We start from the raw sequence: 27,912 nt of genomic DNA, 5'->3' as shown, positions 1-27,912 counted from the left end.
GGGACGGGAGCGCAATTCATAAGCGCGGGAGAGGGACTCTGGATGTGCACGAATTCGTGCGTGTGGACGTGGCAGGATTCTATAGGTCCAGTCTACAATCGAAGTGGTAGACTAGCTCTAGTTTTCACGTGACCAGGTGACATTGCGAATAAAATGCTCAATAGATTCATTTTTCAACGTGACCAGGTGACAGTACGAATCAAATGCTCTACCCTTTCCACTAGATTTGTAGGTGCCCTGTAAGCTTGTTTTATTTCTTTTCCCTTCCCTGATTGATGTGAACACAGAGCTTAACCAATACTGGCAACCGTTCGTTTAATCAAGTGCTCAGCACCACAATAATACAAGCACCCGTAATTTCAGCTGACCTGTTTGTTTAATCGATACATTACCCTCTAAGAGTGCTTCCAACTTCTACTAGAAACTATGACCATACCTGTGAAACATCTGATATATACAGTGCCTTTAGCAATCAACCCACACAATTTTCTTTCGCAACTTGTCAGTTTATTTATTCAAGTTCAGATCAACCCGCTCCCAGTCTGCTCCTTTATATTAGTAGAATATCTAACGGCATCGGTAATTATGCCACTCAATGAGCTGATCAGAATCTTAGCCTACAATAATCACCTCATACCAGCAAAACTAATGTTAACTAATTGGCCTGCCATTGGTTGTAGCCACCCCATCGCAGATTTGTACAACCAGCGCACTCTCTTATTTAATTTTTTCCTGTGAAACAGTGTTTAAATCAATCTCTTGGATTCTAATTGTGCTGTTGCACTCAACTAGCATCACTAGGAAAATGTTTTGAATTTCTAATTTATTTGTATGGTTTACAGCGTGCGTGCACTTTTATCAAATAACAGACATAAATGAGGGGCCATAAAAAAAAATTAAGTCAGACTTCCTGCCTCCAAGATCAAAACCTTCACCATTTCAGATGAGAATTTTGGCACCAATCAACAGCATACGAAGGAACCAATTTACAGTTAAAATGATGAGAACTGATTCTTTAGCAATCAGCCGTTGCTTTTGTTTGCCAATAGTCCACTCATGGTAATGAGTAAATAGATGCTTCTGAAACCTATTCGCTTTTTCTTACACATTTTTTTGGTATCCCTTTCCCTCCGTGCACTCTATTCCAAGTTTTCTCCCCTATTAGCCTTAATAGACAAGAAACATTGTACTTGAAACGCGGAGAAATTATGTTTGCAATCTAGCATCAATAAAGAAGCACAAATTAATATCTTAATAAATAGAAAGGAATGATTCTGTAGCTGCCATTCTCACAACAAAAGCCCTCCTACCCAGCATGAAAATGGTTCACCCTCTTAAAAATATATGAACGCGCCAAAAAAAAAAAAGCTTTGACCTCTCATATGATGGCATCTAGTTATAACAATTATATTACAGAACAAGAATAAAACAAACTAGTGAAAACCGTATAATATCATGTTCTATGAGGCAGCCAATGACAGGTCCTTCAGCTGCCCTGGGTCAACCTTTGATGGTGCTTTAGTAAGTGCACATTGGGCAGTTGTGGTCTTTGGAAAAGCTATAACATCTCGAATAGAATTTGCACCAGCCAAAAGCATCACCAGCCGATCCAAACCATAGGCAATTCCACCTGCCAAAAGTTCACAGCAGGGCACATTCATTAGTTCAGTGCCTACAAAATATTGGCAAGAGAAAAAGTACAAGCTTACATCCTAACTTGAATAATATTTTGGGAATCAGATAAAGATTTATGACTTGAATAAGGGTTCATATTTCACAATGTTTCTTAATAATTTTCCATTGTAATTTTTGAATATTTATTTGGGTAATTATTATACTTTGCCGGTATTATTTGAAAAAAGAGAAGATCCATAAAGCCCCAAGGAGAAAATAACAATGGCATTTTACTGTTACATGGACACTGGCATCCAGCTCCTAAAATCGGTGTTGGATACGGTACACATGGTACTTATGAAAAATTTTATAGTTGTAGCTTTTAGAAATTGATAGAGTTGGACTCTTTGGATCGATAAACTCAAGCTACTATAATAATGTCAAAAGTATGGTTTTACCATCGGAGATTGGTCAAGATATACATAGCAAAATAACTTAACACAATATCATTTTTTTTCTAAAATTCTTAATTTTATCAAAAAGTTTGAATGAGAAACATATGTACCAGGAGGTTAACAAAAAATATCATCTAACATTTTCTTTTATACAAATATTTAAATATATAGCACTTTATCTAAAAACTAATTTCTGTCCATCCCTATCTCTTCTTTTTCTTTGCCTCCCGTCGAGTCATGTGCATATCCGATTATCATGTCTATGTCCATGCTACTCTGACTGTAAAAGAGTTTATCTTTCCAAACACTATCCAGCAAAGAAATTATGCGACAAAACACCATCAGTAGACCATGTGTAAGGAAGCAACTTCAAATCTCTGGCTAAGCTACGGTATTAATGACAACCCTTAGAATCCACGTGAATAAATGGGTCGTGTATATAAACTTAAAATATGTGGCAGAAAATAAACACTAGGCATCACATGACAGATCCTTATTGATGAAATTAGAAACCCAGTCTAGTGACAAGTTGAGGACAACTGGTCCTAGAGATTTAACAGTTCAAAAGTTAGGTGAAACAGCAGAGCAGGGACAAGTCTTACAAGTTCTCAACAATCAAAACCACAGGGAAAAGGTTTTGATGGAGCAAAAGGTGCTTCTTTAAGACAGTATAAGAAAAAATAATGAAGTAAACACGACTTTGCAGGCTTGGCCATTGACCAAAGTTTGTATCTTTTTTATTATTTCCATTTTCTTTAATTTTCTAAATTTTAAGATGATTTCTAAATATAAATAAAATATCTGTCTGAACCAAGCAAACTTATTGTGATTGATACTGAGACATTAGGCATGTATGGATGCAAGCATATGTATCAAGGAAAGATCAACCACAATATGTGCAACCTAATAATCAAGATTTACATCTTACTCAAAAGAGAAAACAGAAAAGTAAATAAACAAACAGGTCAGAAAAAAACTAACCCAGCATCATATCAAACCTCTTTAGTCCTAAAACTCAACAGTCAATATTTCAAAACTTTGTGCACCAAAAAAAATAAGGCCCTGCCAATCAGGTCAGTTTAAAGCTGAGAGGCTGTTTGGATGCCCCCTCACTGTATACTCAGAATATTTCTTCTATAGATAATAGAAGAAATGGCTTAACAGGGTGGAGACAGGGTTTTGACCCGACCAATGAAGCTCAAACGGTCAAACCCCTGTTTTTTAGGGATGTTGTAAATCCACTTTCTGATAGAAAGTATCTCACAAACTTAGGGAACAAAGATGACCGGAAACCTCCCTTAAGCAGCCAGACAGTTCATTCTTTCATCTTTTTGAGATGGAAATAAACACCAATGATAAGTTATCGAGGGGATGAGGAATTCAGGCATCCAACAGCCCCTAAAACCATCAATCGTCCTTGTTTTCCTTACCAGATGGTACAGCAAATTGTTTGATGGATAAATTAACTATCTCGGCAATTCCCAGCAATGGGCTTCGACTCAAATGTTTAGTCCCTAAAACTTTTCTATGCAGAGCTCCTCGTACAATGAGCAGTTCCCATAAATTCTTAACAAACAAGAGAGGAAAAGCAACAGTTTCAGAAATCCTCAAGCACCCAATTCATATCCCTTGCTACCTTAAAAGAGGAACCCTTGCCTATGTAAGATTGTTAACTATAGACCAAATGCCAGGATTTTGTAAGAACACTCTTAGAAATCTACATATAGCTGAAGGAAAACACAATCTAGCACCAATCAAGAACTGGGGAAAAAATTCAAGCTAGTGCTATTTTTGCTTATAGAGTAATAACAAACACTTTGAAGTAATTTAGCTTGGCTAGCATACTTAGATCAATAAATTTTGTGAAACATGTAAATTGCTAGAAATTTCCTAATCACAAGATAAAGAACGAGAGAAAAGAAAACTCCTGAAAATATATACTGGAACTTGCATTTTCATGCACATAAATGGTATACTGAGGTCATGTTTAGGATTTTTGCATACCATGTGGAGGAGCCCCCATGTCAAGACACTCCAGTAGATAACCAAATTTTTCTTCAGCCTGCACGCAGAAAGCCCATCACCAGGAAAACTAAAATCAATATTATTATAGAAACCTAAGAAAAATATCTTAGCACCTTCAAAAGCAGCATTTTGCACTATCTGCTATTCATACTTACAAGATGAAGCGATCCATGTCAATTAAGTCAAAGAGACTCCATAGGGAAAATATATATACCATGATAATGAAGGGTCGATAAAGCGTGTGGTATCGAAAAATACACGAAAACACTTAGATAATGCATATCCATTTTTTTTACATTCTAGATCATTTCAAGGTTTTAAATACCAGTACTGAACCCCATATAGTTTTTCACTGGAATAGGTATGGCATCAATATGGTACTGATAGTGATGGGTATGTACGAAACCAACGAATCAAAAAGAATGAAAAATCACCAATACCGACTAATATAGTTGGTATAGTACTGTCTGTAACACCAATACGGCTGGTAGATAACAGTACGTCATCGCAACACAACACAGGTACCGGTGCCGGTTTCACGTCAGAGCATACCATTCCAATGGTTTTTGAATCCATGGGCCATTTTTTGCCAACAACAAAAGTCTTTCTTGGCAGGAACAAGTTTTTTGCCAACCTCCACTCGGGCCACTCCTTTATCCTTTTCAACCAGGCTCTTGTTTAGGTGCACCCGGAGGATAGCTCCCCGCTAGGACATATTTCATTGTGCTTACTTCTTAGATGATGTATCTATGCATCATGCCATATTTTTGTCTACAATGCAGTTATTGAAAAGCGATGCCCAACAAGAAAATGACCGCAATGCATTATTTTTTGTTTAATTTGCTGGACAAGAAAACGAACATAGTGTATTATTTTTTGTTCATTTTGAAGCAACTTAACTCCAAAACTCAGTCTCGCTATCTCTGCATTAAAAACAAGACTCCAAAATGCACTTAGTTTGACTGGAGTTTGAACCAAAGAAGTCCAATTCTAGGGCTAAACACAGAAACCTTGGGCTGGGTTCTGGGTAAAGACATTGTTTCAAAAGACAAGTCAGGTATGGAAAACTGTCGATCAAACCCATCTTGGACTGACTGAACAAAGCAAAATGTTGGTGACCAAAAACCTAACCTGTTTAAGGGGTGGTCAGATAAAAAAAAAAGAAGCTCAACTCTACATAATACAAATAAGGTTAAATTTGATTTTTGCGGCATCAACATTTAAAGAGGTATTTTTGGTGGTTGCAATGCATAATGAAAAGTTGGCACAATGACATCTGCCAATGAGGAATTTGTCGGAGTTTCTAATTAAGCAAAATACTAATTAAATACCAATCATTATAGTAAAGAGTATATGTAATAATTTTTTATCCCCTGGTTAAACAAAATCGAACTCAAGTGACAAAATTGGTGATATCCAAATTTGAAACACAACTACCATAAACTAATACATTTTAAAGTATCTAATTATAATAAATGCCACGAGCAAGGTCTGCGGAACCATCCCGAATAGCCCAATTCGGGGCGTCCCGAACAATATCAGCAGCGAATCGGAACGGTTCCACCATTGAAACCCGCCTCGCCGGAGGGAAAGAAGAAAAGAAAGAGAGAGATAACGAGAGAGAGAGAGAGAGAGAGAGAGGAAGGGAGGGAGAGGGAGAGGAAGAGAGGTTCCCTCCTCTCCCTCCCTCCCCCGCTCTCTCTCTCTCTCTTTCTTTTCTTCTCTCGTTCTCCCTCTCACCAGCCGTAGTAGATGTGTGGTACGGGCCCGGCCCGGCACGGCACGGCGTGGTCCCGTACCGGCACGGCACGGCGCCATAAGTGCCAAAAGTTTGTCCAAACAAAACATCAAGACATATTTAATCTTGCACGTGACAGGAACAAAACATGAAGTCTAAGATATGAAGTCTCAAAACATCTAAGGGCACAGAAAACACAATCCAAAGGAGAAGCACAAAAGAGGGTTTTCAACTACTTGGCAACAAAGCCAGCTATAATAAAGATGAGCAGATCTTGGTATACTAAACAAGAGGTAAACTAGTCAGTGGATCAAGATAAAACAAAAGAAATTTACAGCATAAACATTTTTTTAAGCTAATTGCAACTATAGGAACCAAATAAAGGAAAGAAATGATCAGTTATCATGCATATACTAAGACCTGTACCTGCTTAGGGGAGATACTGACAATCTCCAAAACTTTTTCTTGTATTTCACGTTTATATATTCTCAAACTTCCCCCACCAATCTGATCCATAATATATAAAAAAAGCACACTGTATTAGTTTTACAGATAAAAAGGGAAAATAGTAGGAAAGTGATGCCAGGAAACATTCACATGCATGCAATAGTTCAAAGTTCAAACAGTTACAACAACAAAAAAGAAAATATTTGTTAGGAAAGATTGTATAGAAATGTCAAAAAAATGCACAATAACCATATCATCCGGATCCAACATTGCACAATCCTGTTAGAGACAACCGCAAGCACACTGCTTTTTGGATTTCACAATGCACTGAATCAAGCTATTATATCATGTTATTTATATATCGAACCAAGTAGATAATTTATCTTTACGTTCCATTTGACTTTCATGATTCCTGAAATGATCTACTAACAATGAAAGCATAGCACATAAAATGGGCATTTTAAAGGGAATTGAATATGTAAGAAATAAAAAAAATAACATGGGAATTTAGGAAGCTAAAACCAAGACAGTTTTGGTAATATCTTGTTGCAGAAAACAATCTTCCAAGCGATCTATGACAAAGCAATAACAAGAAGGGAGACTATATATCGGAAAAAACACGCGCATATGATCTATTATCCACCACTCTTTTAAAGATGTGTTCACAAGCTAAGGTGATCAGATAGTTTTGGGCCTATGCAAGAGCAGTATCGCAGTTATCATGCAGGGGTCATGTAACTGTCGCATTACATTGCTAACAAAGTCCCTAGAACAAGTAGTCACAACTCACAAGGCATTCCATATATTACCAAACCAAAGTTACACCATGTAGTCATAGTTTGAGTTACTCTACCCCAGATAAAAGACTCAAATACAACCAAGCATTGAGGAATAATTTTGCTTGTTGAAAACCAATTATTTTCCTTGTCCACTATAATAGTGACCACTAATAATCATTAGCATCTTACTGATATTTACCAGTTAGCGAGAATATTGTGCTAGTCAAAAGTTTCATTGCAATCAGGTAAATTTTGTCTTCAATGTAGATGATGTAAGTATTGCAAAAATTGCTCAACTCGAGACGTGCTCCAGATTAAAAGGTCTGAACTAAATTTGAAATAAAGCATATTGTTCTACAAAATAAGGTTCGTTATACTTCCAAACTGTTTAAGTAAACAGGCAAAGTACAATGCCACTTAAAAGAGCCTATGTGATAGAAGTGATATGAAGAATGAAAGGAATTTATACCTAGCCTCAAATTCATTAGTAATATTTACAATTTTGCACTGCAGTGTATCGAAATTCATGTTGCTAGGTAGCAAGAAATCAGAACAGAATAACTCTATAAAACCATAAAACAAATTTCCTCAAACTTGCTTTTCCTCAAAAACATCTTGCAACTCCTTCAGAAAAGTATGACATTTCTGTTATTCTGGTAAGGAAGCACAGTACACAAGACATGGAAGACTGTGCACTTGTGCAGTATGTATTTTTGCATATATCCAGAGCAAGACAGTCTCTTGTACATAAGGAAACAGAATATATTTGATCAGAGAGCAGCATAGTCATATTAGTGGAAGGGAGAGTGTGTCTGCGTTCTTAATGGTGTTGTAATTAAGAAAAGCACATGAACTCCTCACATCTATATATGCAAAAAATAAATACTGAAATAGAAAATGGGGACTTTGTAGGACAATATACCAGTTGTGATGACTGAGGGACAAACAACATAGGTAACAGAAGAATCAAATAAGGTACCTCAACCCCGTTATAGACCATGTCATAAGCCAAAGCACGAGCTGAAGAGAGATCATCCATGTCTTCAGGATTTGGTGCAGTGAAAGGGTGGTGGAGAGCCTGTTGAAACAATCAATCAAGAAACATCTGGGAATACAGTACCAGAACAGAACAATGGCAATCATGCACACCATCTTCACCTCACCTTTCAATTTTATGATATTAGGTAGTGAATCTCACAAAAAAGGAAGGCAAAAAAATTTCATATTTAAAAATAGATCTGCACAACGTAATGTTAGATAAAGATTTCTCCATACAATAATGTTTTATTATTTTTTAATTCAGTTGTAGATGGCTGACTGTCAAAGGCAGCACAACAGCAAATGCCCATGAAGGAAATAGGGTTTCATATTTTAGCAGCTTAGTCCCTAAAGGTCAGCATTTCATATTATGAATCCATTCCCAACATATTCTGCAAGTTGCAAAAAATCAGTGTACTTATACTGATTTGACTAATGTTGCGAGACCACCCTTACCAGATATCAATCACTTCCTAAAGGTTTAAATATCTATCAACCAAAGCAGTCTAGAAATTAAGAGAGAGGAAAAAACCTCTTTTTTCCTCCTCACTCAACCAAAGGGCACGAGGTTTCTCCATTTCAAAGTCTATCTGCAAATTTGTTAAAAACCTTGTTCAAGTTCTTCCATACCACACAGACCACTTCCATATCCAAGAGGATGTGTGGCCTTTTGAATATGGCCATCAAACCTGAGTCATATCTCCATCACCTTCATTCTCAAATTGTGTAATTCTTAAGCTTCTTCTAACTCCAAACTTCCGTTATCACCACATGTATGTCTTCTTTTCAAGATGCCCAAGATAAGATCGAGACAATGCAAAAGGCCCAATTTCCATCCATAATATGTTTCTTCAGATCTAATCCAAATGCAGTAATCACACAACACTTTGAAGAGTATCTCCTCTTCCTTTTAACTTGCATATATAATACTGGAAACATCCTCATCTTCTTTACTACTTCCCCATAATGCAATATTGTGTGGTAGTTTGTTCAAATGCACATACACTTCCATGAAAGATTGCAATCCACAAGCATTATTTTTGTTGTCCCATATGTAATCACCTTGTTTTTTAAAAACGAAAATTAACCCATTCACATATTAGACAGACCCAAGGTTCTCTTCCAAAACATCAATAGTCAATTCATCTATGATAAGAGATACAAGCTTCTGGATGATCAGATTATGCTCAGTAGCAAAGGAAAACTAACCAACCTCGCAACTTATCATCTACTCTGTCATAATCTTTTAGTATATCCATATGCTTTCTCCCTCAAACCCATCATACAACAAATATTGTTAGTGAACAGCATGATTGCTTCCAATTGGTGGTAAATTTATTTTTTATATCCTTCCCGATATTTGCCCAAGGGAATAAGTATGAGGAACAATGACTAAAGCTTACATTGTCAAAGTGTCCGTATCTGAAGCACCACCCTAGAGTACAATTTAATAATATGGTTCATAATTCATAATGAACTTCCATACAGGTATATTACTAATAAAATTTAGAAAGAACTTCTATTCTATCAATGAATTGGGGCTTCCCTAGTGGTCATACCCCTCCGCTTAGCAACAATAGGTTCTTGGTTAAGTTTCTATACAGTGCATCTTCAAAAATCTAGACCTAGATAATTACAGTGTGGGCTGGTTTCCATCCCCCCTCTCCCTCTCTCTCTCTCAAAAAAAAAAAAAAAAAAGCTATTGAAAGATTTGTATGCTAGTTTCCACCTTCATTCTGAACTTCATTCTAGAGGTATTAACTTGAAAATATCTGACAAAATCCATGTCAATAAAATATAACCAACTAAATAAATATTAACGAAACAAATTATGAATAAAACAAAGGCATCTACAACAGGATATGCCATCTCAATACCGAGCCCCATACCGGTGCCACCCTAACTTTGTGGCGATACGGTATAACATAGGGCCGATTCAGCGTATCGAGGGTCGGTATGCCCCTTGTACCATAAACCGGTACAGTATGGTATGATGTACTTTCATTTACAGTTTTAGTCAAGAACACAACCCGTGCCAATAAAAGTTACATTAATGGGATTGTGGCTATTGAACATGTATATTATCACTAAAAATACATCAAGAAGGAATTGTCAGCAGGTGAGCAATTTTTATAGTTTTGCACATGCTCTTTCAATATCTTGGTTATTCTTAATTACAATTTTCAGATGTTTCATCTACCTAACTACAGACAAAGATATTAAGTTTGGATGTTATCAGCTTCATGTCAACATAAAAGACTCAAACCCATGTAGAGGCTGTTTGGATGCTGATTGATAAGATCTCTCTGAGGAGGTCTTCTACTTTGGAGAATATGCAAGAAATTAGGTGACTTAAGGAGGTGGTGGCAACTAGCAACAACTAATACCTAATATTTAGGGATAATTGTTACCTCTTATAAGGTGTTTTACCTTATCCCAAAGAAATAGGGATTAGATGTTACCTCGTTTCCCTAATATCTTTAACCTTCGAAGTTCGAAGCACCTAAAACACATAACGTACATGACTAAGAACTGTGTTCTACAATTCCGAAGCATATTCGTTTAGGAATCATGGGTCAAGATATCCAAAATCGCAAATCAGGAGTTCATCCCAAATTGCAAGTGCAAGTAAGATCAAAAAAGGGGAGGCCAAGAGAGAAGACAAAGTCGGAGGCAGTCGAAGATGAGGCTGGACAGGTGGATCGAGATAAGTCTCTCTTTTTGTAGTTTAATACATTTATATTTTCTACTGATGTTGTCTATTTGCTTGAGTGGTCAAGGGAAACACTTAAACCCATGCGCGTGGATTTGAATCTCACAAGCAACACAATTTTTTCCCTAAAAAATAATACAGTATATACAAAATAATATACCATATATAAAAAATATATATAATATATTCTTTATATTATATATATTTTTTGTATAACTGCTTCCTATGCATTTCCATCTCACTCTTTTAACCAAGGTTCGCCGTACCGGTACCGAACCCCGTACCGGTGCCGCACTAGTATAGGCGTACCGAGTGTCGGTACGGTACCGTACGCTCGATACCGACCGTACCGACATTGGTGTACCGATACCGGTACCCATCGGTACGGGTACGGTACGCTCGGTACCGACTGGTACCGACCGGTACAACGAACCTTGCTTTTAACCTTGTCACTTTTGCGCACCAGCACCAACTTAAGCTACTAAGCTTTAAACCATCAAAACTCCATAATTTTAAAACAAAGGATTGGTATCGAGGGGTCATACCAGTTGGTTAATGGTTTGGTGCATTACAAGTTGTATCATATCAACCCAAGGCATACCAAAACCAGGGGGAAGGAGAGGGAGAAGAAGCGGGGAGAGATGGTGAAGGAGAGGGAGGGGAGAGAGAGAAGAGTGCGACAAGCATACCTCCGACCGTGGTCATCATCGTCTATTATGGTCATGATTATTGTCTACAATGGTCATCATCATCGTTGTCATCATTATCGATGGCGACAGCGATGGAACCCTTAACCTAGCGAGGGGATTTGTGAGAGAGGAGAGGATCACAAAAGGCAAGGAGCCAAGGATGATAGGCAAAGAGGGGATAGGAGGATTATAAAGCCTGAAAACTGGTTTGGTTCTCAAATACCTTGAAACCGCTTGATACTAGGCAAAACCAAATGGTTCAGCATGGTTCAAGCTAGTTTTGACATGGCACCTCATCAGATGGCAAAACCGTTCCGATTCCTAGCCGGTCCGATTTGGCACACCTAGAACTGTCTGGTTCCTAACAATTCAGCAAACGCTTATTTGAACCAACATTTTCTATGTCAACCCATACCAATTATTACCGTGCATATCATACCGACCCTATAAGGTTTCAATATTGTCTCACCTCTACCAATGTACATGCGTTTGTAAGCGGGTAATACCATAACGAATCGACCCATAAGTACCTGTACAGGGCCCACAAAGACTGAAAATCTGAAGGAACAATAAGATCTTCCAACATCCAAACATGTCATGAAACATCAATTCTGGTAATATATCCTGTCTGACATACAATGTGGGCTCAACTTTCTCATCAACTTATGAGATTCACCTTCATCTTTATAAGCTGCAATTCCGCATTAATTTCTTGTTATAAGTTTCTTGCCATCAAGCATTTCTAATTCTATCATGATTCTAGTTGAAGACTGTACTAGCTCTATCAGAGATAGAGTAATTAGATCATATCCCTACATAAAGTTTATAAGTCTAAGTTAAAGAAACTAAGCCATTTTGTCACTTTCCTATGGCCATCAAAAATATAGTCACCTTCCTTAAAGTAATCTTTCTAAAAAGTAATGATTACTTCCTATAAGTACTCAAAGATTGCTATACACTGTACCACGGCACCAACAAAGAGCTGGTACTGTTAAGAGTGCATATGAAACATAACTTAAAGATGATTGTTCAGATGCAGGACCACTAGTACTACGTAATTTCGAATTAATGAAAATTGGACAGATGCATGTCCATTACATTATTCTAGAAGTTAAAAAAAGTAAACAAAGATTGCAACTGAAGTACTCGTTGTCTTATAAATTGCAAAGAAGAATTTTTAAAGCCAATCATTTGATTCATGTTGCTTTTTGCTATTGAGTATTAATTCCTTCATGTTAAACTTCAATTTTTACGAAAGAAAGCAATACATTACCATTGAATAACACTCAATTTGATTGTTAGATGAGACTCGAGAGATTTTAATTAAAAAAAAGCAAGTGTAGTCTGGCATCAACAACAAGCAACAGCAGTTACAACAATTGACACAGTTTGCCATATTCATCAAATTAAAATATATAGTGAACTAAAGCTGATCTAAGAATTTTTTTTCACCATTAAGATAATCATGGGCCTTCCAGACATAGTATAGGTGAGCACTGACCTCATGTCTCTGTTCTGACTCCTTCCACTCAAACATTGGAAAGTCTGTTATCCACAGAATCGAATGCGAGAACTACCAATTCCAAAACAAACAATCAGAACATGTAATTGGCCTTGCAATTTCTGAAGCAGAAAATTATATCCAGCAGAGCAAATTGTAAAAAGTAGTTATAAAATGAAATGCTTTGATCCATAGAAATTAATGTAAATGCTTAGCACACTCACATAAAGACATGTATATGTACAGGAGTATGCATCCATGTGCATGTGCAAGCAGGCGCGCGCGCGCGCACACATGTTTATGTACATTTGTGTGTAGAAGCTGGTAGAAAACTGATTACTAAATTCTACGTTCTTGTTACATGTCTGGATAATAGTGTTTGTAACAGAAAGAAAACAGACAGAAGTATGCATCCATGTGCATGTGTATGCATGCACACACACGTGTTTGTGTACATTTGTGTGTAGAAGCTGGTAGAAAACTGATTACTAAATTTTACGTTCTTGTTACATGTCTAGAGAATAGTGTTTGCAACAGAAAGAAAACAGGAGGAAAAAGGAAATTGGTATAGATGGACAGACTTGTAGAAGATGGTAGAAAACTGATTACTGAATTCTTCATTCTTGTTACATGTCTAGATAATCATGTTTTGTAACAGAGAGAAAACAGGAGGAATAAAGAAATTGTTATAGATGGATAGGCTAGGGTAGTTGGGTCTATAATCAACTACCACAACCAATTTTTTTCGCCAACCACATTATCAAAGCAGAGGAAAGATATAGATCAAAGAACTGACATACATCCTCTCATCCAAGCTATTATTCTTCAGGTTTAGGGATCCTTTCTCTGTTGCAAAACTCAAAACACAGCCAAACGATCAAGAAATAGAAGCATAAAATCGTCCCCGCTATGCATTCTCATTCCTAGTTGCAGAAGTTAATGAAATCAAATAGATTTACACATTCAAATGAAACCAAATAGGACATGTTCTCGTAGGTACATGCATATTTATAGTCAGAAAACTGTGCAACTTATGTTTAGACAAAAGAGAGGAACATCCATATCTATAGTCAGAAAACTGTGCGACTTATGTTTCGACAAAAGAGAGGAACTTCCGGACAACATGAATTATGATTTCAGTTACAAATGATGAGTAAATTTTTAAAGCTCTAGATCTGCTATGACTTTCAATAGGATTTTGAGATACTCATTAGACCATTCAATTTGTTATGCTATAAAATTCAAAACTATTCACAGCTAGTTAAAAATTAATTCTTTGACATCAAAGACATCTGTCTCATAAAAAGATTTGTTAACAAAGATCAACAAAGAAAAAGCAAAAGAAAGACCACCTTATAAAGTAAATTGGTTTTAAAGATTAACGACTTACACAGTCAATTAACCCCATTCCATGGCCAGCAAATAATCTGAGTCTGTCAAGTGTCTTGTTAACCATTGTATGGTGACCTACTGCAAACAAAATAAGATCACCTGCCTCTGCAGAGCAACGTTTCAGCAACTGTGCCCTATCTTCAGGTTCTAGACTTGATGTTAAAGCAGGGATTCCTTCAAGCTCACCTGTGTTTTGTAATAATAAAGGTTTAGTAGATGAAAGTGTAAAACTTCTGCATAACTACGCATGCAAAGGGTTCGAGCAAGTAGGACAAATGATAGTTCTCGTACCATTATCCAAAACTTTGAGAAATGGCAAACCCTTTGCTCCAGCTTTAATTGCCTCATTATAGATATCACCCTTCTTGAGGGCTGTGTTTGAAAACTTTTTGGCACCTGAAGGCAAACATAACACTTTTATAATGCCTCCATTTTCTAATGAATCCGCAAAAACCTTGAAATTGCTTCCTGAAAAAATGTCACTAACCTGCATTTCCAGAAGAAAATTTTTAATGTGAAAGCATATCAGGAGCCTAAATGTGTCACGTAATCATATCAGGTAATATCAAAGCATTCATGATCCAACAGGACTAGCAAACTGAACTATTCTTTCAACTTATCCTCTGTAGTTACCTAACAAAGTTGACAAGGACCTCAACATCCAAGAGAAATCAAAAGTAGTAAGGATATGATAAAGTTCTAGTTCAGTGAAAGATATTTCCATTAAATGCATTTCTAGCTCACGGTGTATGACTACAATTGGTTACTATATATTTGTATATACGTGGATAATGTTGCATCCAAAAGGATGTAACAGGGAGATTTAATGACCTGACCATAGTCACAGGATATCATTTAAAAATTAAAAAGGTGCAAAATTGAAGATCGTTCCATGAGCTCCATGATAACATGCAGAAGTGTATATACATATAGAAAACAAACCAATTATTCTCCACAAACAAACTACAAATAAGTTATATATCCTGCAACATTTGATTAATATTAACAAGATGGTCTGTAGGAATTTGACATTTAGTTTTCACTGATTCTACAATGTAAGTTGTTAAACCACAGTCAAGTCAACAAAATCTCAAATTTATCTCAAGCTAGATTAGGCAATGATCAATATTTAAGTATGAAAGAACACATTAGAACGCTCCAAATGGCAAAATTCACTGTAGTGACTCATATTGGCATTAAAGCACTACCGTGAAAAGCATTGGACATGTATAAGACACCTAAAACTTCTAATACCAACAAATGTAAAAATTTATTAAAAAAAATTACACAGTTTACAAGCTATCAAGATGTGTAGTAGGTTCATACAAACATACATTATGAGAGTTTGTGCATTTTAGAGAACAGATGATCTGTACGAAAGATTGACAACTAAGTCTAATTTTGTCTAATAAGTTTATTTCTAAGTGTTATTTATGATTGCAAATAATAAAATGCTGGGCGCTAGTAAAAATGCCTTTTTTCCCTGCTTAGATTGGTGTGAAAAGAAGGAAAGGGGGGGGGGGGGGAGGGGGGTCCAATATAAACATTCACATATTACAATAAGGATATTCAACAATAGGAATTAGGCTGTGAAGACACAACTAATCTATGTTAGAGTAATATATGCATAGTGAGAATTAAGCTCCAAAGACACCACAAAGCTATCTTAGGAAAAAAGACTCACATCTCTTAGTTCCAAATCAAAGCGAAGATCTGGCCTATCCGACCCATATCGACTCATTGCTTCAGCATATGTAAGCCTTGGAAAAGGATTCGGAAGTTGTATACCGGCTACCTCTTGAAAGAGCTGGCACGACATGGCTAATCCATCAGACTCGGCCAAAATCAGGTTACACTAAGTAAGTCCACAACCAGAAAGTTGTTCAATGTTAAATATCTTCGGAAGTATGCTACTTGGGAGAAAAATTAAAAAGAAAATACAAACATGTCTTATCAAATCCTCATTAAGTTTCAGCATCTCTTCCAAAGGTGTAAAAGCCAATTCCATATCTAGCTGTGTAAACTCAGGTTGCCTATCTGCTCTTAGATCTTCATCACGGAAGCACCTATAGAAACATAAAACATCAGGCAAGTAACAAAAGGACAAATATTATATGAGATTTATCTGTTCACTAAAGACACTTTTTTTCCATCTAAGTGTCTACTTTTTTTGTGCATCGTGGGTTTTTTTACATGCAACAATCAATCCGTAGGTAAACTCCAAAATAGGACCATAAGAAAATACACAAATGCAAAAAAACGAGAAAACATACAATTAGAAAAGAAAATAAAAGATAAAAGAAGAAAGAAGATTCACCTTGCTATCTGATAATATCTCTCAAATCCAGAGACCATCAGCATTTGCTTGAACAATTGTGGACTTTGAGGTAAAGCATAAAATGTCCCTGGCTTCAAAAACCATGGTGAAGAGAATCAAGAATTTATGTATTATAAAAAAAGAGAAAGAAAACATGGAACTGTTCGGAAGTTTTTAGGGTTTTGATAATTAGCTGAAGTAAATCCAGACAGAAAAAAGATGCTTGACAGCATGAAACTCAACCACGTTAAATTAGCCTTTAGAAGAAGGAACATTCAGGTGTACACTATCAAGAAAAAATTTCCTGGCATGCTGACTGGTGCAGTGGTGCTCCCCTATGGTGCAGCATAAATTCTAATGGTAGACAAATTTGCATTTTATTACTAGAGATAAAACAATAAACAAAAAGAAAATGTAGAAAAGCAGAATAACCTATATCAAATCAAAGTGGTACTGCAAGGAAAACTTGCCAAAAGTATACAATGTGGTCTCCTCCTACTGCCAGCCCAACCAAAATAGAAGCTGCTAAGTCAAGGCACTATGTTACATGGCAGCCTAGAAGTAACAACCACCTCTCGTAAAACAAAATCCATCTTATTACATTTTTTCCCTTAAAGATCCATCCATCATTCCTTGCAACTTGTGCACCCATTAGCAAGAAGAACACACCCATATTCTTATTGGTCGTTATGTACTAGGAGCAAACCAGCCCACTTCTACACTCATTAAGGAACGGCAATAGCTCTCTCTAGTTTGTTCCCTGTCAAGTCCCTGTCCACAGTCCATTTGATACCAGGAAAGAAGGCACAAAATAAGTTATTCTTGATGTTATTGAACAAAAAATTTAGCTTTCAGACATTTCAACTATTACCAAGTGGTTGCAAATGATAGTAATATTCAGAAGTTAATGAAACTAGCAATGTAATAGCATGCAGGTATCAACAAATGGACATACTACTGAACATATATATATAAAGGAATAGTAAATAACAAAAGATTCATTACCTGAACACGTGACGGTACGAGATAGTCCCGGGCACCTTCAGGTGTGGATCTAGATAGTATTGGAGTCTCAATCTACCTTATGACCCATAATAAACTTTTGGTCAAAGTCGAGCAAAATAAAATATACCCAAAATTAAGCTTAATAAGATAATCACTGACAAATATATAGCATTCAAGAATAATCATGAAATGATATTTAATATCTAAGGAATCCACAAGCTAGGCCAGGCCATACCGATCTACTCAATCACCTGTGGACCAGTATTAAGGTTTATAAATTCCAGTCAATGATGATTCAAATTTAGGTCTTGGAAACCTCTAGTTTATCCTGATTCCCAGCACACAATGTGAACAATAATAACTCAGTAGGATTCAGGTCTGAGCTTCAGTAAGTCTGAACCAACACAGAGAGGATGGTTCTAGTCATATCTCAAGCTTAAGCAAACCTTGAACCCAGCTTGGCCCAACTCGCTAAAATTTTTTTTAATAGTCGCTGAAAGCAAGTGCTTAAAGAGGCCACTAAACTATACCATTGTATAGGTTGATGCACCATGCGTGGATCCAGCTTCTCTATTAAGTAGGCTAAACTAATTACATATCTGGTATAGAACATGGGCCCAACAACAACTTTCTATAATTAACTACTTAAGAAATTCAGACTTTGAAGCAGAGACACTAGATACTTAGGCTGACCGGTAAATAAATTTTTTTTCAGAAGAGTTCATATTACCGCTTGGCTAAACCCAAATCCGCTAGAGCCAGACCAGATCTAGGATTTATGAAGATTTTTTTAAGCAAAAGTGTGTCACAATTTAGCTCTCTATGAGGATTGGCATCATATTATATGCAAGGGTTGAACTACCCCACCTAAAAGGCGACTTAACCTATACTGCAGGACTTTATATTCTCTTGAGGCCTTTAAATCTCCCATAGCAGCACCAATGTCAGTTGATGGCCTTTTTGTGTCAAATATATAGAGGTTTCAGAAACCAGACAATGCGCAAAAGGATGCACCTCATTTGAACATAAAAGTATGTCACTGTACCTTTTGTAGTCGTATGGGAACTCTTATTGCTTCGTCTCTCTTTATAGGTGCCTCCTCTTTTATAGTCATATATGGTAATCTAATTTTTGTCCGAGAATTAAGAATGACGAAAGGAAGATTTAAGGTGACACGGATGAAAGTTTTGAGAAAGGTTTTGGAAAAGCTTGTGCTAACGCTAGAGGTGACCCTTGATAGGAATTATTGGCCAATGAGGACTCCTAGAGCCAACCCTGAATAGTTGGGACATGGTTTGATGGTTTTGGCTATGGCATTCTCCAAATACAACCACATCCCCTTATTAAGTGCTTAAGATCTTTAAGCCAAGCTAAAATTATACTAAACAATACAGCTCCATTAGCTAACCATCACATCTTCTAGGAGTACCTCCTAGGCAATGACAGCTACACACTATTGGTTTATAACATAACATGCCGAAGAACTCATATGGCATGGCAGGGTCATAATCAAGATAGGAAGTAGATATCCTTATTGTCTCTGTATTTTGCATTGCATTGGCAATAATACAAGTTAGTATAGGTGAAGATTCAATACGTAACTGGACCTACTCAGAGCTCATATATCTTCTGTCCCAAGGTAGGTTGAGTTTCATGTATTCGCTCACACAAAACCTTCCCCGAAATGAATAGGGCCTGTTAAGAGTTGAATCTACAAATTTCGGCCTGGTAAAGCAATCAAACATACTATCAACCAACTATTCAAAGAGATATTCTTATACTCACCATATTCTTACCATTTTGCATTATTTATGATAATCAATGCTATATACGTACAGTCTAGGGATATACTAATTCCCATTCTGTTTTTAACCATACTAGGACATCATAGCATTCCTTTCTACGCAATCACTCAAGCATTGTGTCACCCTGAACAATAATAGGCCTAAATTAGCTTAGAGACGGTACAGTCCTTGGTTTATCCAACACATCTATATTTTATTTCGCAAGAAGTAATACAAGAAATTCCTTATGGCAACATTTTTAGTGGTATAAAGTATAAAAGACAAATTACTTGATTTCAACAATGATACCTCCACAAAATCATGTTTGTCCTCTAAATAGCGCCGAAGTACCTTGACCACCCTATGCCGCAACCTCAGGTTGGATTGCATTTGTTGCCGACGTAAATCAAGGAACCGGTATCTAATAAAGTTATGCAAAATTTGATAATATTAGAGAATTCTAATAGATACTCCATCAATTTAGGAGAGTAACAACAACATACAATGTCATAAACTTAACAAAGAGCAGAAAACTTCAATGAACTTGCATAAAAAACCCATGAAGCAAGATGGATGACAAAAGCAATAAAAATAAAAAGACAAGGGCATAAAAAGAATACTATTAAAATATAGGAAACATTACATTTTGACCCCATCAACTTTGCCCGAGTTTCACACCCCCTTCACTTTAAAAATTTTCAATTAAATCTCTGACATTACATTTTGTTGCAATGTGATCCTTTTGCCCCTATGTCCCCTCTACCGCCACCATCAGCAAATGGCAAAAATGCCCTCTCTCTTATCAGCAACCTTTTGCCACCATGCACAAGCCTTCACCAACACCTAGCCTATTTTGAGATCCATCCCTGGCATCATCGCTACCAACGATGCTGTCCCCGATGCTGCCTAGCATATGTCCTATCTTCATCATCGCCAGCAATGCTGCCTAGAAGTGGTCAAGCCAACATCTTTCTTACCCTTGATGTCATACAGCCATTTCACTTTCTTGGTCACTCTCTCCTTTAGAGCATCTCTAGCTCACATCATCATCATCATCCCCTTTCAATCACTTGGGATCCAATTCCATCTCGCTTTCTAGATTACTACCAACTTCTAAGCCACTTCCAGTATTACTATGTACTCACTTGATTCACTTCAAAGCTGCACCCATTTTAACCTTAGTAGAATCTATATACAACCCTAGAACCACGAGATATCGAGAAATTATCAAGAAAATTCCTGCATAAAAAAAAGAATAGCTAAAACTCTAAAAAAATAATTCCTTACAAAACTGATCACAAATTTTAGTGTGAAAAAAAAAACTTATGAACCCATGTTTACGGATAATTATTTGAGAATTTGATCCTCTCGCGAAGAAAGTTCCAAATAAAAGTATTGATATAGATGAAAGGACCATGGACCTTTCTGGGAAAGAAGGCACGCAAGTCCAATGCCCTTTTGGCAGATCAAACGTCAGATAAAATAACTCTGCATAAGTGGTTTGAAGTTTGAACTTTGAAGCATGTTGGATTATACGATATCATAAAACAATACAGCAAAATTAAAAAATAACTCTCCCAATCCAAAAAAAAGTCATTTTCCTTACAAAATTATTCAAAAGGTCAAGCTTTCTCCTTACTTGTGTGGCGAGGGTGGAAGCCTCAATTCTTCTCCACCTCAAAGAAGGAAAGGAGTGGTGTGGAGAAACAAAGAAGTAAATAGAGTGCGTAGCACAAGGGATTCTTGAGTTATACTATGTTGAGACCTTGGAGATTCTACTTCAGGGCCTTTGGTGTTCTAGAAGAATTGTACCATGCTTAAGATATAGACCAAACCTTGGATTGGTGCCCTCTAAGGTTCATGTTTTGCATGATGTACCACAACCCACGCCATCTTGGACTGTACGGCCTGTTGGGATGCCATAAGAGGTGCCTGTGCTGAGCAAATCTCATATTTAATTCATAGTGGAAAGCAAAGGCGACCATAACATGTTGCGTTTCTTTTATTCCCTTGGTTCCAAGTTAGACCATGCTGCTCCACCTGGTAACTTGCTCTACTCAGCCTTTCTTTCCCTCATCATGATTACTGATGCCACCACCAGCACTCTACGTTCCACCACCACCATCATACCTCCTACACCCATTTGGGCCCCTCCTCTCGGTGCTAGTCGAGCCAGTGCCCCCAACCCTTTCCACTCTCCTCCCCCTCGATGATAGTGGGACTGTGACTTCACCACAGCAACACTAGAAGCTCCCACTCCTCCTAGATGAAAGATATAAAGGAAAGAGATCTGCAGGGTGGGAGAGAGGCGATCGACGGGTGATGTAGACCTTCTTTTAGTTGGGCTGGGCAACAAGTAAGAACCCATGCTTAATCTTCTTGCCTCCATGCTGAGGGTGTGGACCTTGGTGACGTAGAAGCTGAAAGAGACTCAATGGCATGGTGAATCTAAACCTCTATGGTGGAGAGGATGGTCTTGAGGGCAATCCCATGGGTGGAGTCAAAGGGCAAGGACGACATAAGGAGATTCAAGAAGTGGATCACAGACACCCCAAGTGGCTTCTCATCACCCCAAATAGGATATTACTGACTTAGGACTCAATGATCAAACAAATATCCAATGATTCAAGGCGGGGATTCATAAATTCGTGGCAGAGATCTCCAGCATCAGTGGCTCCGCCACCAGAATCTAGTCCAGCTCCAAAGCTAGCGCCACTAGCAAACCGATCTTTGAGTCTATAATTACATGCCATATAAAAGCTCGGAAAAGTTCCTATTTTGTTCCACGGATACGGACAATCCAAGTCTCAACTGTCTGAGCCACCACTAACCCTAAAAGACTAGGGTATTTTAATCCTAAAAGTAGTTTTAACTTACCACATGATGATCACGTGATGCAATTCCTTGACACTCAGTTAATAGATATGGACAGAAGAATCACGTTGCAACAAAAGTATAACACCAAGGATTTAATTGAAAATTTTTAAAGCGGAGGTTGAAACCCGAGCAAAATAGAGGGAGGCAAAATGTAATTTTTCCTAAATTACAATTTTACAACCTTCCGAAACACAAGAAATGAAATGTTATTGAAACTATATCATAAATAATGAATATTTAACTATTGATACTATAATGGTTGATGCAATTATAGTTTGTGTTATGGAATTATAGTTGGTAAGCATGCCCCTTCTCCCGATGACCTTTATATGTGAGCTTATCAAAGCATAGAAACGTGGTAGTGTTGTAACAATGATATCAGGTATCATCATGCTAGAAGGATAGGCTCGACAGCATCTATTTGTATGAACAAAGTATCATTTTTTTAAGCCTAAGGAAGAACATACATTACCTTCAATAACTCCCTAAATAAGCATCTTCAACCAAGCAATCTACCAAATTATCTAAGTAATGGTGTATCATCAATTGTGAAATTCAAAAATATGCAGCTATGAACTAGGAGTGTGGTTCACATATCAATTGCCTAAAACCGAACATGTTACTCCTTTAATTTTTTTATTTAAGATATAGTCCGCACTATCTGAAAAAATGGGCCCACCCACTACTGCCTGCACTATATCTGCACTTATCAAAAAGAATTTTATGCAGACCTAGTTAAGTCTATCTTAAAATGTGAATAACATAATATATCACCTATATGAAGCACTTACCACAAAAATGAGAAACTATACTGCTAATAAGTAATTTTGTAGATATGTTAACATATTTGGATTGGTGGACTTAGAATTATAGCTCGAACAGCCAGTTATGCATGTTCATAATAACTACATGGGCTCCAAAACAGTTACTTCTTTACTCTTAATATTGCAAGATTGATGGATCAAACTTTAGATTTGTGGCTTTTCATGCATCTTTAATTTTCAATTCTGTCAAAAAAAAAAAAAAAAATAGCATAGAGACAAACTCTGAGCCATAGAAAAGACATTTAGACTAGCTTCAAGCCTTCAATCAGATGAAATAATGGAATCAGCAAAGGCTGCACACTCTTACCACCAAGAAAGGAAAAAATAGCACCCATAACAGCACCATACTGTTTGATATTGCCATACAGGCCGGGATAAATACACAACAGCCCTCAAGAGGGTTCCACAAGTGAACCATCCTTGTAAGACTTGAAATTGTTTGCACCTCTTTTTTTCTTTTTGTTGACTGTAACTCACATTAACTAGTAGTTGTTAACCCTTGTCAACCCCATATTGCTCCTATACTGCAATATTTAGTAAATACTGTACCAACCGCTGGCCGGTCTTTTAAGTCCTTGCCGCTAAGTATCATATATTAGACACGAATATTTGAGATAAGAGAATATAAGGATTAAATGGTACACTGTATTCACATATGACCTTCAAAAGGGCATTATTAAATAAATGCTAAACAAGTTACCTCAAATGGATCTCCTCCGTAATAATATCTTTTACATCGTCTGCAGTAGTAACAGGAAAAGGCAACGCACGATTTACAGAATTTAATACTACAACATGCTCTGCAGCAACCTAGGAAATTAATACAAGGTTACGGTTAGCATTTCCTGATAGCAAAATGGAGGGCAAATCATTCACATGATCAACTCAGCTTACCATCAAACTAGCGACAAATTTTTGTTAGAAATTCATTCTTAAAGTAAATTTCTCTGATTTTAACCACATACCATCAAACTAGCGACAATCTTTTGTTAGAAATTCATTCTTACTGAGAATCAAAAGATCAGTGACAGTACAAATAACACGACAAAAGACCAGTAAATATGAACCATATTATGTTAGGCAATTTTGGAGATTATGATAAATAGTCATATTATCACTGACCAACATGTTGTCCAAGATCCAGCAGAATCTCGCATGCCCTTGGACAAACTTTCATTGTAGCATTGTCAACGAGTAAATATTTATCAGTCTAGTAGTAATCAACATTCTTTTGGAGCATTTCATTTCATATTATCGTTGTCTTCCTTAAAACCCACAACATTGCATGGTTCAATTTCATTAGAATTTTGCAAAAAATATCATGAAATCTAATCATTCATTTGCATGGTTCAGTGATATAACAACCATATCAAAACAAAGTTTTCTAGTCCAGAAGGCTCTCTGTTACATCTTACAATTATGATATTGCATATATATTTACATTATGTTTTTACTTCCTTTCTCTTTCCCTTATTTTTGTAAGCCAATAATAACAATTCATATATATATAGCCGCGGTGAGGTAAGTTTGAAAAATCATTGTTTGGTAGTCACCTCAAAATCCGAGTCCCAAACCTGGTGACTTTCTGATTTACAGAAAATAACTTCTTATACATAAATTTCCTAAAATGTTATTAAGTGACACCCAACTCTTCCTCTTCAAACAGAAATCAATAGATCAGACTAAATTATCAGATAGATCAAGATTTGCCATGTTTGATTTTTCCAAGCAATATACACTCTGCCAGTGTATTATTATGCTCCTAAAATTTATGTGATGTCTTAAATTAGAAAAGATAAATTGATATGACTCATCAAATTCGACTGCTCAATGACATTCTTATTCCATTCCCTCAACATGTTTTGGATATCCTGCGGCCTCTAATTACACATGACCCCATCTTACCCATCTCTAGAACCATGAAACTAACATGAACATTTTATTTTCTATTTATACAATAAAAAGAACAATATCTTGAGTGAGAATGATCCTAACGCTTATGTTGGAAACTCAACAGATCCCATCAGCAATTCCTAAGTCCCTTCCATTTGAAGTACTTCACTCGCAGCTCTTAATACTGGCTGATAAAACAGTCATATTCTAAAATTCTGGCATGGACAGTTGCTTGAAAGAATTTATTGGGAAAGTTCAGGATAAGGGATCATCCGAAATTTCTTAGAGGATTCAATCTAATAGAAAGGAAGATAGATCCCAGCATCTAATTTTTGCAAAATTTACATACAAGATTTTCTATTAAGCTAAATTAGGTTTCTTTAATACAGTACCAGCAATCTTGACTATCTAAGGGTTTGTTTGGTTGGGGTATGTCAAATTAAGAAGTAAGCTGATGTTTCCTAATAAACATTTATCTGAAAAAATGATAACAGAAAAAAAATAAATTTTATCATGTTTGGTTGGTGGAAAAATTACTTCAAAAAATGGCACCAAAATAGATTACTAATTGGAGGTAATCTTATATGAAAATATTGCCAAATTTTCAACAACGCCCTTGCATAAACAAATCAAGTAATGATATTTTTTTATTTGGTCCATTTGGCCATTTATGGCCCACTTAATGAAAGCTGTCAATATGGATTATTTCAAATATTGAAATATATCTACATGAGTTAATGAACATTTTTAAATTAATTATACATATATTAGAAAATATATTTCTTATTATAAATAAATTTTACTATTTTCAATTTCCTATTGTATAAATATATTTAAACACAATCACGCCGTAATTGATTATTATGGAGAAAAAATTAAATCATTACATAGAAAATTAGAAATTTAGATTTAGCATAATCATTTTGAGTTGGGATTGTTGTGGAATTAACACTTAAAAGGAAGCATTTGTGAGTTTCAACTAAAATAGTGCAGGCATTTTTGTCGATCAATGATAATTTCAAATTACCTCCACTCGGTAATCTAACATGAAAAAAAAATATCACCCTCTTGGTGGTATTTGTTTTACCTTCTCTCTCGATAAAATAGGTGTGGGACCCCACCATTTATTTTACTATCCCTCTTAACCTCTTTTCGTACCACATATGGTAATCTAACATAGGATTTATTTTCCCATGCCAGATTACCCCCAACCAAATGAACCCTAAAAATTAAGCATTTTCAAAGTTTGCCTTGCACACCTCCATATAATAACTTACATATTAAAAAAAAATGCTAAAGTCAAAGACATTCACTTCAATTCCATAGTATCTAAACACACGTCTACAACATTATATCCTCGATATTATTCAAGTGATGAAATGAGTTCAATTAATCTGTTTTGGTAGTTTCGACTTTCTGAACAATCTGGGTAGAATTAATTAAAAGACCTGTCCTCGTAATAGATATATTTTCATAATATGCTTGTTTTCTAGGTCAAAAATGATTTTTCTTTCTAAAACAAATTGATCTCCTTTATTTATTTCAATTCTTCCTCTCTCCCTACCAGATTTTGTACTCCTGACCAGTGATTCTTCCTCTCTCCTTACCAGATTTTGTACTCCTGACCAGTGATAGAAGAGGCTTCAGTAGATATGTACAGAGTAGTGCAATGCATAGAAATCTTTTTTCACTGTGTAAAACAATTGATGCATTGACATATAAGAGAACAGATGCTGGAGTAGTTCCCAGACAAGTATCCAGTTATATAAAGACAAAATTTATGAGAATAAGTAACTCACATTTCTAAGTAGCTCACGGTTCAGAACTATTCTACATCATAAAAAGGTATTCTTGCAACAAAGATCAGAAAAACAAAAAATAGGTTGTTTTGGTTTTCAGTATCCAGGCTACAAACATACGTCAAGAGATATTAAGCAATAAGAGTCTCGACCATACCTCTATAGCCCCAGTCTTCATCTTATTATTTACAGATTCTTTTGGCCGAGGCTGGACAATCCCTTCGACAGCGATTACATACTCAAGCCTCAGCTTGTTCACAGTAGAATAGGCATCCGGGAACTCATCAGGAAGCGTCGTAATCTAAGGGGAAAAAAGAAAAAAAAAGAAAAACAACCAGAGCTATCCATCAGCAACATTCCCTTACCAAGAATCAAGATAACTGATGCCATTTTTTTTAAAAAAAATTATCAAATAACATTGCAATCGCCCGGGGGGGTTGGAATTAGCAACATTTCCTTATTAGAAATCAAGAAATACCCAATGACATTGCTGAGCACCACCACTCGATTAGCAAGAATCAAGAAGATCCTATCAACTAAAGAAATCTCAAAAGAAGGGAAGTAAACGCAAGAAGGAAAGATAAATAACGGTCATCGGAAGGAAAGAACGCACCTGAACGATCCCAGAGGGATCCCTGAGGTTGAGGAAGGTGAGGCCGCCATGAACCCTGTGGAGGGCTACCCAGCCGCAGAGCCGGACGCGCCTCCCGACGTCCTCAACCCCGAGGTCGCCGCAGAACGCGGTTCTTGAGACCCATTGCAGCGGAGAACTCGTCGGAGCTTCGGACCGGCGATCGGAAGGTAGGGTTTCCGGCGGCGGCGAAGGAAGAGCGGAGACCGAAGACGGCGAGGTGGAGGAGAAGCGAGAGGCAGCGAAGACTCTTCGAATCGGAAATCTTGAAGGGAGTGCGCGGGGGAAGCGAGCGAGACGGGCGAGGCGAGGGGAGAGGAAAGGCGCGACGCGTAGGACGGAAGCCATGGATGATGAGCGGTGGCCTCCGGATTAGATATTATAGCCCAAC

The 27,912-nt window shown here is 36.8% G+C and overlaps 1 protein-coding gene across 2 annotated transcripts; it reads right to left on the bottom strand.

Annotated features, from left to right (window-relative positions):
• Window positions 1–1,225: 1,225 nt before the first annotated feature.
• Window positions 1,226–27,912, bottom strand: LOC103710776 (tRNA synthetase class II (D, K and N) family protein). 2 transcript variants are annotated; one of them, XM_088702305.2, is made up of 15 exons: window positions 27,504–27,912; window positions 27,048–27,191; window positions 23,899–24,008; window positions 19,807–19,918; window positions 17,714–17,785; window positions 16,709–16,800; window positions 16,337–16,457; window positions 16,076–16,246; window positions 14,683–14,878; window positions 14,390–14,577; window positions 13,000–13,071; window positions 8,038–8,136; window positions 6,259–6,339; window positions 4,074–4,131; window positions 1,226–1,630 (listed from the first exon to the last, which is right to left on the bottom strand). In XM_088702305.2, the coding sequence occupies exons 1-15, from the start codon at window positions 27,867–27,869 to the stop codon at window positions 1,461–1,463; spliced, it is 2,052 nt and encodes a 683-aa protein (XP_088558431.2). In that variant the 5' UTR covers window positions 27,870–27,912; the 3' UTR covers window positions 1,226–1,460. The 2 variants fall into 2 exon arrangements, with proteins under 2 accessions (XP_088558431.2, XP_008794885.2); XM_008796663.5 differs by having other exon boundaries at window positions 16,076–16,198.

The sequence above is a fragment of the Phoenix dactylifera genome, chromosome 8 (genome assembly GCF_051530095.1).
Source record: "Phoenix dactylifera cultivar Ajwa chromosome 8, Ajwa_hap1_PhDact_Kaust_v1.1, whole genome shotgun sequence".
Lineage (NCBI taxonomy): Eukaryota > Viridiplantae > Streptophyta > Magnoliopsida > Arecales > Arecaceae > Phoenix > Phoenix dactylifera.
This window is presented reverse-complemented; position numbering and strand designations above follow the sequence as displayed.